Raw genomic sequence first — 14894 nt, forward strand, 5'->3', positions numbered from 1 at the left:
TTCTTTGTTAGGGAAACTGTAAGATGACCAAAAAAAAAAAAAATCACATCACCCTGAAATTTATTTTTTCATTCCAATTTAAGTGAAACACTTGATATTTTTCTGTATTTGCTTAAAGAATAGTATATGAAAAGGTATTGTTTTATTCTAAAAATTATTCTGTCACTAGGAGAAATTTAATTAATACTCTTTTAAAGACAGGCTAAGAAACTTAGGGCTGTTCAGCCTGGAGAAGAGAAGGCTGTGTGGAGACCTCATAGCAGCCTTCCAGTATCTGAAGGGGGCCTACAAGGATGCTGGAAAGGACTCTTCATTAGGGACAGTAGCGATAGGACAAGAGGCAATGGTTTAAAACTTAAACAGGGGAGATTTAGGTTAGATATAAGGAAGAAGTTCTTTACTGTGAGGGTGGTGAGGTACTGGAACAGGCTGCTCAAGGAAGCTGTGAATGCTCCATCCCTGGTAGTGTTCAAGGCCAGGTTGAATGGGGCTTTGAGCAATCTGGTCTACTGTGTGGTGTCCCTGCCCATGGCAGGGGGGTTAGAACTGGATGAGCTTTAAGGTCCTTCCAACCCTAACCATTCTATGATTCCAAACTACTCAAATCAACTTTTCTTTATACTGAAACCGTTCACGATCAGATTGTAAACTACGCAGGACATGGGCCTGGAATATGCTAGGAAGAGTACTATTAGTCAACGAAGATGATACTAGAGAACACCTATTTTTGAATGAATTGTGCATATACTCCCTCAGGGTGTTTTTGCAGAAGCGTACCTCTGAAATAAAAGCTAACTGAATCATGATAAATGATCTGAAAACAGTATGGTGGTGAAGTATGCTGTTGAAGTTAAGTGGCTGAGGGAATCTGCATATAACTTCACAATCCAGAGTGCATAAGCAGGTGAAATTTAATGTAGATAACCATAATGTAAACACAGAAAAAAAACCCCTACCACCTCACCTTTTAAATTATCTAGATGTAGATGTTAACAGTCAGAAAATAGATCCTGGAATCTACATAGTTAATGCCATGAAAACAAGGTTCCAAATCTGTTCAACATTGAACAGGCCAACATTTAACAATGCTCGCTTCACCCGCTTTCTCGCTTCCCTACCAAAGCAAAACAAATAAATTACAGGAATTATAAAGAAAGAGCTGGGTAATGACATAAAAACCATTATTTTGACTGCTGTTATGTTTTGAATACTGTGTGTAACTTCTGGTCTCCTCATCTCCAAAAGCATAGACTAAAACTCTCCAGCTTGGGAAGTACAAGACTGAGGAAAGATAGAAAATCATGAACTGAAGAGCGAAGGTGAGTAGAGAGCAACTGTTCATTGTTTCTAGGAAAATGAACAAAGCCAGATAGGAAACTTACAAAACAAACCCAACAACCTTCCCCCCAAGAAAACCCACAAAAAAGCCCCCTCCCGCAAAAAAAAACCACCACCACCACAAAACCATCCCACATTTCAACAATGCATAGTCAAACCTCATTAAACAAGGACCTCTTCCTGCAAATGCCAAAGGCCTATGGGGACTTAAAAAGTGTATGATTTGGCAAATTTGTGGAATAAAAATCTACTGAGAATTGTCAAAAATAAGACACCACTTCGGATTCAGAAAGTGCTAAACCCACAAATGGTTCCATTCGAGGTATTAAGGGCACTTTCTAGTGTCCACTGCTACAGACATGTATACTCAAATAACATGTTTTAATGAAGACTGCACTATCTAATTGTTTCTGGAATACATTTACTTATAGCCAAGTTCAAAGGAATCAACAAATAAAAAATATGAATACTAACAAGATACATTTCAGTCTTGGAAACATTTACATATATATTTACTTGATTGTGGTCCAATTCATATCATTAACATATGAAAAAGACTAAATGTAAGAATCTAATCTCCAGAGAAACTGCACGTTTTCCCTTTTAAAAACTTTTTTACATAGATTCTGTACTATCATGTTGGTACTACGTGTACCAAGTCAGGACAGAATTCATTTTTTGGGAAAGTGTGTAGGGGTATTTCTAACAGTGTAAGGTGTATTAAAATTCCATTGATTTGATCTGTCTTTCAGGAGGAAAAAAAACCCATTACTTATTTCCATCTTCTTACGCACAGAGTAACTTTGTCACTACCTATTGTGTTTGCTGTAAGTAATCATGCTGGCAGGTTTGTGCATCTTGTCAACTTTTAGGCCCGTAGCCTTCAGCAGCAGCACTTCCTGCTGCACTACAGCTTCCCCAAAGCAACCGCTGCTCGAGTACTATTCAAATGTAGCAGATCACGAGCAATGGCACCAAGTACATTTCAAGAAATCCTTGTTTCAATCAGCAAGCAAAAACCTCCATCACTAACTTACCCGATCTGATTTCTAAATCAATTTAAGCCTTACAATATTATGTAGAAACATGGCTCAAAGGACGCTTACTTTAAGTAATGAGGTAAAGATGCACAGTTACAGTTTTAAAAGTGCTAAGCAGTCACTCTTCGAGAAGCAAACTAACGGGATGAATGAGGAAAGGAATGACTCGAAATCCCGTTAGCTACCTATTTTCACTCGCAGCAGTCTAAAAAGGTCCTAAATTATTATTTTGCTCCATTCCAAAGGGATTAGCTGTGCAAAAAATCAAACCTGTTGAGCAACGTGGTCTAACCTGTAAATTAGTTAAAAAAGACTGAAAAAACCCCAAGTGTAGAGAATTGCTCTAATTAATACTTACTTGTCAAGTCAAAAAAAAAAAAAAAAAAAAAAAAAGAGGGAAGACACTTCCACACTCTGTGTGCGCTAACAACAGTCCCGTGGCACCTCAAAGCAGAAAACCATGATGAAGCACAAAGTTACACCAGCCCGTCAGGCGTCCCTGTCTCCACAGCTCTCGTCCAAGTCACCCCGGCCCGCGGCGGAAGGCTCGCAGTGTCCGCCGGGCTGGCCGCGGCGGAAGACAGAGGCGCACGTTTCAAACACCTCTCGGGGGACAGAGGCGCACCCAGGCGCGCCGCCGCCGCTCGCCTCAGGCCCGTCAGCCGCCGGGTACGGGGCGGCGGGAAAGAGCCAGCGGCTCGCGCCGGGCTTGTAGCGCGAGCGCGCCACCCCGCCCCCGCTCCCCTCCACGCCCCCGCTACCGTGAGGCCGTTAGCGCGCAACCGCTCCCAGGCGCGTGCCGCCTCAAGGGCTTCCGCGCGCGCCGTACGCAGCAGCGGGAGGGAGGAAGAGAAGAAAAGAAGGCGGGAGGGTGGGAGTTGTTCTCCGCCTCGCTCCCACCCCCGCCGGGGCTCCGCCGCCGCCGGTGGACGCTGGGAGGCGACAGCGAGTCCCCGCCGCTGGATCCGCTCGGGGGACGCGAACGAGTGGGTGAGACTTTTACCTTTTCTCTCTTTTCCCGTCTTCACCCACCATGCTGCGGACGCCGCTGCCCGCGCAGGAGAAGCGGCGGCTCAGCCCGGCGCTTTCCTCCTGAGGAGATGAGGGAGGCGCGGCCGGGCCGGAGCTAGCGCGACCCGCGCCTCATCCCCGTCCCCAACCACCATGAGGGAAGAGAGTGAAGTAGCCGCCGCCGCGGCCGCCTCCCACCACGGACCCAGCCGACGCCCGCAGCACTGCCAGCAGCTGGACGGCAGCGGGGCTGCTGCCCCCCTGGCGCTGCCTGGCGGCGGAGGCAGCCCGGAGAGCCTGCGGAACGGCTACGTGAAGAGCTGCGCGACCCCCCTGAGGCAGGACCCTTCGAAGAGCTTCTTTTCCCTGCTGCTGTTCCCCGCCGCCACCTTTTCCACCTCCTGCCGGGCTCTGCTCTGCCTGGGCGCCCTGACCGCCGTTGTCCTTTCACTCCTGGCCTTTCACGACCAGGACAGCGCCGGGGGCCAGCAGGACGGGAAGAGCTGGCGGAATCCCCGGCCTTTGCACGCCTTGCTGTGCCTGACCCGCTGCCTCAGCCCCCTCTTTAGCATCGCCTGTGCCTTCTTCTTCCTCACCTGCTACCTGGCCGGTGGCAGGCGCGGAGAGCACGGCGGCGGCACGACCCACTGGTGGCTGCTGGCGCTTCCCGTGTGCTGCTACTCGGGAGACTTCGTGGCGCTGCAGTGTCTGCTGCCCGCGGAGGGGCACGAAGCGGAGCCCCAGCCCCACGTCGAGCCGCAGATGGTCCTAGGCAGGCTCCTGACAGTGCTGGGCTCGGTGGCAGCGCTCACCCTGCTCCACAGCTCCCTGAATTTGCGCCGGAGCCTTCTCGTTTTGGTCTTCTCCAGCTTGGTGTGGCTGGTGTCGCTCACCAGCCTTCCCTGCGTGCCCCCCGCCCTCAGACCGCTGCTGGCCGGCTCGGTCGGGGTGTCTGGCTGCCTCCTGGCACTCTGTGGCGGGGAGCACGGCATCTTCTCGGCTCAGAGACGAGGAGCGCACCACCAGCATCCTCACCACTCACGGCTCCCCAGCGTGGAGGAAAAAGTGCCTGTGATCAGACCCAGGAGAAGATCTAGCTGCGTATCCTTAGGGGAAACTTCGGCCAGCTACTATGGCAGCTGCAAAATGTTTAGGAGACCCTCGTTGCCTTGCATTTCCAGAGAGCAGGTAGGTGTCTCCGAAACTGGAGCTAAAAACTTTCTGAGGAGTGAGCGCCCCTCGCTTTCCTAACTGCTGTATGTGTTTGTGCTGGATGTCTAACTGACAAGCTCCTTTTAGAGGAATGGAGAAAAACGTTAGTTCCTTAGCGGATTTCTCATCTCGGTTCTGTAGAATCGATATAATACTTTATGTCTCTATAGAAACTAAGCAATAATAATGTGTTTGCTATAGCTCTCTCGCTTTTTGCACGATCTTAAATATTAAAAAGTAATTCTTACTGATTGGAACAAAACCCCAAACCAAACATCTTCAGCTATCAGCTATCTTGTTATTTTGATTGCTTCTTTTCCAAAGCCCACCTCCTCCACTTCTCACAGACCTTACGAGAGAAAGAAACCACAGCTTTCTAGCTGCTCGCAACTGGTTCTTCCCTCTTTCTGTCGACAAAATGATTGTTAAGTGCTAAAGAAATACCAGGTTTTGAGGGACATGATTTATCAAATGTTGGTGTTGTCTAAGTAGCAGCTGTTCTGCCTTGCAGATATCTTTGTCCGTCTCTCTCCCTCTCACCCTCTCTTCCTCACTTCACATAAATTAACATTAGGTTTGAGTTGATGTGATTTAAACTCCTTTTTTACTGAAGAGAGAGCTGTTCAGTAGAGTCTGGAGGGATGCCCGAAACGCTCAGTTTTCTTGAATGGAACTCTGTTGGTTTCTACCTCCCGGAAAACTTTTCAATGAGTCTTGTAGTGTAAACTCCGAGAGGGGGAGTAGTGGGGGGAGGGGGGTAGGTTTGTTTTTATTTGGAACTTGCACGTGAACAGCAGGAACGTCGAATTGCGTTGCCGGTGGAATTGGCCCGAGGCTGCTGCAAGTGAATTATCAGCCCGTTATAGGAAGGAGAATAAGGGAGTGTATTCATTAAACGTGCGAACGAACAGTTTCTGGGAAGTGATTGTTGCTACAGAACCCCCCATCTACTACTGTTGTGGCTGAAATTGATGGCTACTAAATGAAATTTTCTAATTTTGCTTTGACATATATTTCGTAATGCACTTGATGTGATTGACTGTGAGATAGGTCTGAGAAAATACGAGGTGAATCTGAAACGGTGGAGTAGTTTCCTCGCATTTCTCTCCCTGCACTTGCACAATGGAGTAATACAGCGGTAACTGTTTTTTGCATAGGAGGTTGAAATGCAAGTATGCTGTAACAGGCTTCAGAAACAACTCATTCAATAAGTTTGAAATTATCAAATGCATACTATGAAAGAAACATTAAAATATTGTACTAGCAGTTAAGATATGTAGGGAATACTGTATAATAATTTACTTTCTCTGTTCCCTTCTTTCCCTTCTGGATAGTGCGTGTTCTTTTTTTTCACATTTGTCTGCAATACAAAACCCCCCAAAAATGTAGTTTCATTAACGTTCTTAGGTGATAGAAGATATTTGTTCTCATGCAAGTTACTAAACGCTTCTGTTGGTATTTGCCTCACTTCCTAAAGGCATGCACATATTTCAAGTTAAGGCATTTATTATTCTTTAAGTAACATCATAAACATCAACCATAACTGAAGACTTAGAATTTATTGGCAGTACTTAAATCATACGTGTTCATAATAAAATGTAACTGCTTGGTAGACTTCCAGAATTTGATATCTTTGTTATCTCTAGAAGTGAACAGAAATAACAGATCTGAAGTTCTTTATTTTCCTAATAGTCTATTATGCTTTACAATAAATATTTGTGCTTTATTAAGCACAGTTTAAATGAGATTCATAGATATATGTTTTGTGCAGTATTTTATATATGATTTTAGAAGGATAACACAGGTTAAATCTTCCGATCTCCTGTGTGACTTGGAGAGAGATCAAACATTGCAGAGCTGATAAAACATCAATTGTTTGGGGGCAGGGGAGAGAGAAGTAAGCCCATATTGTGTGACTTTATTTGAGTAAACACTACAAGGTTTTTATATGGTTTCCTTGAAACAGAGGGAATGTACACACTTGATGCTTTTCAGAGAACATTTATTGTGTGAATTTTCTGTAAGGGCTAATTGCATATTTTGTAGTTATTTATAAAAAATTACAATGTTTCTTTTCCAATGTTAGTATTTTAAGAGTGAGTTTAATGAGCATTATTTGTAAGATCAGTGGAAAACAAGGAGTGTGCTACAGGTTCATCATGACAAGAATACTCTGATGACTGAGAGCTAAGTTGCTACTGTGATTCCATTAAGTGTATTTCCTATGATTGTTGTGAACCTCTTGTATGTAGAGGTTTGTATGAACCTCTGCAAGCAGGGGCGTGTAAGAACAAAAAAAGCCAGATGTATCAAATCATAGAATACCAGGTGGGTAGGGACTTCAAGGATCGTCTGATCCACCCTGTCCTGGCAAAAGCACAGTCTAGACATGGTGGCCCAGCACCCTGTTCAGCTCAGTTTTAAGTGTCCAATGTTGGGGAATCCAACACTTCCCTGGGGAGGTTATTCCAATGACTGATTGTTCCAATAGTGAAAAATCTTCCTCTTGTGCAGATTTTAGTTACTCTTTGAGGAAAATAGGGAATGCTAGTACTGACCTGAAGTTTTCGGTTACTTGTTGATTTGAAATTTTGCAGACTCTTTGTCTGGTTAAATACACAAGAAAATAATGATATCAAGTTGGCTTGTATTTTCATTAATAAGTTCAAGCCAGCAATTCTGAGGGGTCTGTGTGCATGCAGTGCAGGAGAAGGACACATGACAGAGGTATGTATGACCAGCAATGTGCACACACTGGAACTGGATGGAGCTATTGCTGTTTTCTGGGATAGAAGTGGAAAGAGGCCTGTGAGCAGGATCCTGTAAGCGCAATGTAGTTTGAGGTGAGAGAACAGAGTCTTGAATAGATTGTATCTTTAATTTTTTATGTGAGTATACTTAAATGCCATTGTCAAAATACATAACTACACAGAGAATGAAGCAATACAACTATGATTAAGGCTAAAAATTATGCAAATGCAATGTCTTTTCTGAGTTCTACTATATTAATACTTCTGCTCACAGAGATTCATATAATTTAAGCAGTAAATGGGGTTTTTTGTATTCTTACCTCAGTATCCATCTTGGCCCTAAAGAGGAATTTCTTACTAGCAGTGTGACTTCAGTATTGGTTGGTAGTATAAATTTTGTGTAGGTGATTGCAAGTATTAATTGAATGCAATCTATTAGCTGTACCTACAGCTGCTGGTATCAAAGAGATTTTCTTCATTGACAGTTGCATATTTAGCACTGGATTTCTATTTTTTTCCACATGAAAACCAAATCAGAATTTGGAATCTACAAGGTGCTTCTCACTATTGGAGATCTTGTAAGCACTCTGTATCAGGAAATTTTTTTTCCGTGAGTAAAAAGTAGGCCTTTGTAACTAAACACATGGGATATGTGTCCCAAACAATCTGCAAGCAGAGCTGATACTTTTCCTAGTTACCTGACTAGGCTCAAATATATAGGAGGCTGGGATATTTCATGGATAAAGACGGCTTTCATGTTGCACACTGTTAATTACAGGAAGAATTGTCTTGTGGTTAGGTTGTTGGATTGACCGCCACCTCTTCACAGTTTCTTTCCCAAGCTATCTTGTACCTTTGATGCATTACCTTTAGAAAGATGAGGACTCAATTTCAAGAGTCTATAATATTTATGTAACTTGAAATTAATGCAGTTCCCTATTCCCAGACAAGTTATATCTGTGTCTGTTACCTATTTTTGAAACAAATTATACTCTGTCCTTAACTACTTGAGGTATAAACTTTCTAGCGCAGAGCCTGTCTGTTAATATGTATTTTATAGTTTCTTAAAATTGTTAAATTCAGATACAGTTTGCAGCCTAGAAACACATCAGGCTTTACCTGTTGATTGCAGCCAATAACGTAAAATATAACTCTTCTTACTGTGTATTTGACAAACTTGCTCTTTGAAATGTCAAATGTTCTAATGATTACAGTGACTGTTGCCACAAGTGTATCTGCACATCAAGATTTGTTCCTGTTGTTAACAGACTTTGTATCTCTTGGGGTTTTATTGTTAGTCTTATGGGGAAAATCAAGGTAGAAACGTGTGTGTGTTAAGTTGTGAATGTAGTCAGTTTCAATGGGATACAACTGAGTGTGGAGTATAGAAAGAGAAGGATTACACGGTGAAAGGAATAGTCTTGGAAAACTGTTTCTGCATCTGTATTTGGGTTTTATAGGATGTTTGGTTCTGTCTGACCTTGACAAAATGTTTTGCACTAGGTGAAATATCAAATGAGACTCTTGGTAAGAGTTGCATCCTTTTTCTTTTTAATATTTTTTTTTTTTTAAAATCTTGAAGTTATATTCCTGAGGTATTATAATGCAAATAAAGGATGATTTGAGCATGGTCTGCCTACAGATACCTATGGTCAGCATTCAAGATGATGTCTTGATGGTGTCAAGATGGTAAAGTGACCAGTCAGTGTAGCAAAGGGGTTGACTGTTTCTGCAGGTGTGGTTTCCTAGAAAGATAATGTAAAAGGAGGAAGACAGCTGCTGTGGAAATGCTGAAGAAATTTGGAGGAAGATGAGGGTGGCATATTAAAGGGGTGGCCAGAGTGCCAGTAGGAAAGAAATGGAGGAAGTTGGGAGAGAAGGTTCCAAGAACTGTGTGATTGGCTGTGTCAAAGAAAACTAAAGAATTTATTGGATAAAACACTAATTTTCAGCTTTGACTAGGAAGACGTTTGAAACTCATGAAAGAAAATTTTAGAGATAAGGAAAACAGGTGCCCAGGAATGTGTCTAGAATAGCAAATGGAACAGCCTCCACACTGCAGTTTGTGAACAGTACATACTGTAAAGTTAAATATGAAACGAAAGAGAAGTACAAGGAGTCGGGTATATTTTCTCAAGGAAAAAACTCATCTTTTGAGACAACATATGTCTGCGCATGTGTATGCCTGACAGTTCGAATAGTTGAACTTGAGCAACTGAACTGATTAGTATTATGACCTTAGAAGTTTCAAAGATAGCAAATTCCAGCAAGTTTTATGGAAAAAGGTGAGTGGGAAGTAAATGGAATATGCCCTAACACAGGGCAAGTCTGCAGTGTGAGCTGAACTCTTAGAATCCACATGAGAGTGTCTCTGCTGTCATGAGTGAGTACCAGAACCAGGGGATAGGAATTCTGTTAAAGCCCATGCCTTATTTGACAATTGATAGAGAAATTATATATTTTAAAAAATCCTTTTTCTTCTGGCTTTGGATACCTAAAAATGAAAACTTTGTGCAGCCTTACCTTTGTTCAACCAAATCTCTGAAGAAAACCAAGTGTAATTCTTGGGTCAGGTGTTCAGATACTAGTTGCTGAAGATGGAATAAAGTAAATCTTGTATTTTTGTGCAAAGATGAGGATTACAGGCAGAGAAACTGGGAGATGTAGTCTGTTCTATTGTTGATGCAATATCTTGTTGAGGAGAACTGATGAGAAACTTCTGCCTGCCAAATGAGAAGGGAGGGCAGACCATGGGAAATTACAGCCATAGAATATTTTGTTGAAATCTCTTCCATTTTTCCACTATAAAACTGTGTGGAGAGAGAGCTGAGACTAGCTTAAGATGAGAGTAAAGGGAACTGAAAGGATACAGTTTTCACCATGACTTTTTCATTGGGTGAAAACAATGCTTAACGAGATAGACAGACACAACAGATTAAGTTTTAATGGAAAAAAAAAATAGTGGCACTTTTCGGCAACTCAGTAGCAGGCACTATAAAGGTAAAAAGTGAGGACTTGAATTGGTGAGGGCAGACTGTGTAATATATGAGAGAATGTTAGCAAAGCATAAAGAGGATTAGTTACTTTAAGGATCTAGTGGAAATAAAAGAGTACTAGAGGCTTCCAAACAGACAGGAACCATAGATGTTAATAAATCAGAATTCACAGGGTAACAAGTAAACTGACATATGATGATGTTTAGAAATGGGAAGTGTCACAGAAGGAGATCGGAGGGATCTGTCCTTATGGAAGACCAAGTTAAGTGAATGGCTTTAGTGATGAGTGTGACAAAATAGTGTGTTCTAGGAACTAGAGATGGCATAACAGCAAATGACTGCTGAAATAAAATTATAGTTTCCAGAACATTTTTATATTTGAAAACAGACCATGCAGCTTTGGGAAAGGACATAATTCATACAGATATGGGCAGATGGTGACTGAGAGTATGTTTGGATGTGGTGGGCCATCCTTCTTAGCTTTTACACATAGTATGTTCTTTTGAAACAAGTGCATATTTACTGGGAGCGGAACAGAAAAGGGCACAGATATCAAATTTTTTTTTTTTATGTCCTTCTGCTTATTTGACAGTCCAATATTTATGAAAACCAGTGCTGCTATGCAGAACAATCATGACTGCCAGTGCTAGCCTCACTTTGGACAAGAGGTGTAGAAAAAGCTGACGTATTTCCAATTAAATGACTGATTGGATGGTAATCCTGACAAGTTTTTTTACCCAGTACTGAGTTGCAAACCGAAGTACTTTCACTAAGTTAAAAGCATATTTGCAGCAAGTGTTCCATTTCTTGTTCATTTGATAAATGAAAGTGTGGTTTATGAAATGTTAAAATCTTAGAATCATAGAACAGTTAGGGTTGGAAAGGACCTTGAGATCATCTAGTTCCAACCCCCCTGCCATGGGCAGGGACACCTCACACTGAACCATGTCACCCAAGGCCTCATCCAACCTGGCCTTGAACACCGCCAAGGATGGAGCATTCACAACCTCCCTGGGCAACCCATTCCAGTGCCTCACCACCCTCTCCTTATATCCAATCTAAACTTCCTCTGTTTAAGTTTGAACCCATTACCCCTTGTCCTGTCACTACAGTCCCTGATGAATAGTCCTTCCCCAGCATCCTTGTAGGCCCCCTTCAGATACTGGAAGGCTGCTATGAGGTCTCCACACAGCCTTCTCTTCTCCAGGCTGAACAGCCCCAACTTTCTCAGCCTGTCTTCATACAGGAGGTGCTCCAGCCCCCTGATCATCCTCGTGGCCCTCCTCTGGACTTGTTCCAACAGTTCCATGTCCTTTTTATGTTGAGGACATCAGAACTGCACACAATACTCCAAGTGAGGTCTCATGAGAGCAGAGTAGAGGGGCAGGATTGCCTCCTTTGACCTGCTGGTCACGCTCCTTTTGATGCAGCCCAGGATACAGTTGGCTTTCTGGGCTGCGAGCGCACACTGCCGGCTCATGTTCATTTTTTCATCGACCAACACCCCCAAGTGCTTCTCCACAGGGCTGCTCTGAATCTCTTCTCTGCCCAACCTGTAGCTGTGCCTGGGATTGCTCTGACCCAGGTGTAGGACCTTGCAGTTGTCATGGTTAAACTTTATAAGGTTGGCATCAGCCCACTTCACAAGCGTGTCGAGGTCCCTCTGGATGGTATCCCTTCCCTCCGGCTTATCAACTGAACCACACAGCTTGGTGTCGTCAGCAAACTTGCTGAGGGCGCGCTCAATCCCACTATCCATGTCACCGACAAAGATGTTGAACAAGACTGGTCCCAACACCGATCCCTGAGGGACACCACTCGTTACCGGTCTCCAGCCAGACATGGAGCCATTGACCACAACTCTTTGCGTGCAGCCATCCAGCCAGTTCTTTATCCACCATATATTTTTGTTTATAATGTAGTAATTTAAAACTGTTCAAGATACCACAGAAAATGTACCATGTAAAGCTGTATTTGGGTGCTTTGGGTTTGTTTTTGAGAGATCTTTCCTCTTTCATGTGGAACATTCCAGACTTTTTGGTATGATTAGCAATATAGGTATGTTGGTTTAGCTATATCTACACTGGTAAGAGCAATTGAGAAATACACATGGGATTTAATTTGGGGTGAGTGCTTTCAGTATGCCCCAAACGAGCAGTGCTGCTCCCCCACCCCAAAGGTACTGTGCCACTGTTAGGTGGTGATACAGCAAGCCTGTGTTACACCTGCCTGTTGAATCTCTTGTCAGTATGGTTTTATCAGCAAAGTTCATAATACAGACTAAGCTCTTCTGAAAGTGTGTGCAGTTTAAGGTTTGCAGAGGTACGTTTTATCAATTTTATTGAAATAAAAGCTGAAATATGACTCTCTGCATAGGCACTATGGTATTAGAGTGTTTCTTTTCATCTTCATTATTGGTCATGTTACATTTTCTTTTTTTATTAGATTAAACCCCTTTAGCAGGATAGGAGCTAAACTGAAGGCTAAAAATACTAGGCTAACTGTTAACACTAAGAGGATTAGCATGATTTGTGTTCCAATGCAACCCAAAATTAAAGGCCTGTATTTACATTTAGGGTACTTTTATTTTTCTGAAGAGTTAGTTTAACATTACAGATTCAATCATAGCATAATTTATATGGAGGTTTTAACTATCTTTTTTTTTGCTCCTAAGCATTGATGTGTGATACCTGTTTGCCGCTTCAGGAATATAATTTTGTTCCTTCTGTCTACTAGATTCTATTAAAGGAATTCTAAATTTCAGGCTACTCTTAATTATTAATATAGGACAAGAAGTACAGGGGTTTTTTTATGACCAGGTAACACTGAATTTTTTCTGGTACTTTCTGGCTCTCCAGAACAGTTTATCCTTTCACACAAACTACTGATGCACCTAGTGGTTTTCAACATTTGATGACTGATAAACACTGATCTTGTTATCCTCTGTGAGAGACTTGTTGTGACCAAGAAATCTTAGGATATTCATTCTTTACAGAAGTGGATGGCCTTTGAGCAGGGCTTGTAATTGTGGAAGCAAATTGACATTTGTGAGCTTTCTCTGAGGTGGAGATTGATCTCTGTATTTGTAAAACATTATTAGTAGTTACTAAAAATCAATGTTGCGTATAGTTTAATGATACTAACTTTAAAAAGAAAGGAATATTTTTGTGAGAAGTCTTAAGTGATCATTGTCTTGATTAATGCCTGCAATAGCCCTCATTTCCTTTTGGTTTGCCACCTAGACAGTGTGATGTGTAAATGCGCTCACAAGCTCTTGGAATTCTCAGCCTCTTAGAATTATCCTATTTACACAGTACAAAGTTAAATTTCAGTTAATTTAAACTGTATTTTTGCAGATACAAGCCATTTTGCTGGTCTTACGAGTTGGTAGTAGAGGAGGGCAAATTGTGTTGAAACCTGAAGGTGGGATTATGAGACTGAAGAAGTTTAGATCCTGCTGTGCCTATGAAATGCCATCTGCTCTGGCACTGCCCTGAAGGAATTGGCTCAGACAGGAAGAAGTAAAAGCACACTCTCACTGTTTTGCTCTACTAGTTGGATCTGCAAGAAACAGGATTTATTTTGCCTGGGGAAAGATGAATGTTGATCTGGGTTATACTGTTTCTATTGAGATTGTCCATAGACCAGTGCACTGAAACACAGATGTACCTACAGTGTGTTACTGTTTATAGACTGGGTTAAATGAACACCGGCATTAATGATGACAGTGGCTTGGTTCTTCCTAACATCTTAGTATAGGATAAAGCAGTATATTTCACATCTTAACTAGAAAACACAAACAAGCTTGTGTTGTCCATCCTGTATGTGTCCTCCTTCTGTCCTTATTTCAACTAGCTGCATTTTCAGGGCAACATAGTATCCATTTGGGGATCACTGAAGCAGTTTGCAAAGCAGTTTTCAAATGAAACTTGCAATGGGAGAATTTCAATTCATGATGCACACAGACGTTTAACTAGGCATCTTCTAGTCTCTCTCTTTTTTTTTTTTTTTTTTTTTTTTAATAGTAAGAAGCTGAGGAATGTTACTTAGGATCTTTCCAATGATTAAAGAAATATAGTATGTCTATCTGAAGTTAAAATGAGTGATTACCATAATGTAAATAACAGCTTTGTGCTGCTATGGCAAAGCATAGTTGAAAGTATTTTGATTGCAAATATCTGTTAACTTATTTTTATGCAGTTATGGCAAGCATTCATTAGAATCTGTATCAGGATTTCCTACTACTTTTTATTCACCATAGAATGTTTCCATGCCATTATACTATTGAAAATGTAATTATTCCTTCTATTTGGAGTTTCTGGTTGAACAAGTTGGTTAAGAAAAAAGAGTTCATGTTAATGACCAGTCTTTTTTGTCATTGCTGTAATTATTTTATTTTTCATAACTGGCAGCCTGTTTGTTACATTCCGGATGATTTTTAAAGAAGCTTGAAAATAATAGGTTTGTGAGCAATTTTCTGTGATGTCAAGATGAAAATAAGAAAACAGGAGTAGTTGAGTGGAGGCAGATGCTGGCTATTGCTTTTA

General features: G+C 41.9%; 2 protein-coding genes across 10 annotated transcripts in view; one reads left to right on the forward strand and one right to left on the reverse strand.

The window, feature by feature from the left end:
* The window catches only part of PSMA1 (proteasome 20S subunit alpha 1), a 36680-nt gene extending 33809 nt beyond the window's left edge, over positions 1-2871 (reverse strand). For all 8 annotated transcript variants that reach the window (XM_080620158.1, XM_080620152.1, XM_080620155.1 and 5 more), the window contains exon 1: positions 2737-2871. The gene's annotated coding sequence lies outside the window, so the exon portion shown is untranslated. The remainder of the gene's footprint in view (positions 1-2736) is intronic.
* Positions 2872-3237: 366 nt separating this feature from the next.
* Positions 3238-14894, forward strand: part of PDE3B (phosphodiesterase 3B) — a 96782-nt gene continuing 85125 nt past the window's right edge. The window contains exon 1 of one of the 2 annotated variants that reach the window (XM_080620143.1): positions 3238-4577. In XM_080620143.1, coding sequence (XP_080476269.1) covers positions 3543-4577 — 1035 coding nt within the window. In that variant the 5' untranslated portion in view covers positions 3238-3542. The remainder of the gene's footprint in view (positions 4578-14894) is intronic. The other variant, XM_080620144.1, reaches the window with a different exon arrangement.

This window comes from Psittacula echo (genome assembly GCF_963264785.1).
Source record: "Psittacula echo genome assembly, chromosome: 5".
Classification (NCBI taxonomy): Eukaryota; Metazoa; Chordata; class Aves; order Psittaciformes; family Psittacidae; genus Psittacula; species Psittacula echo.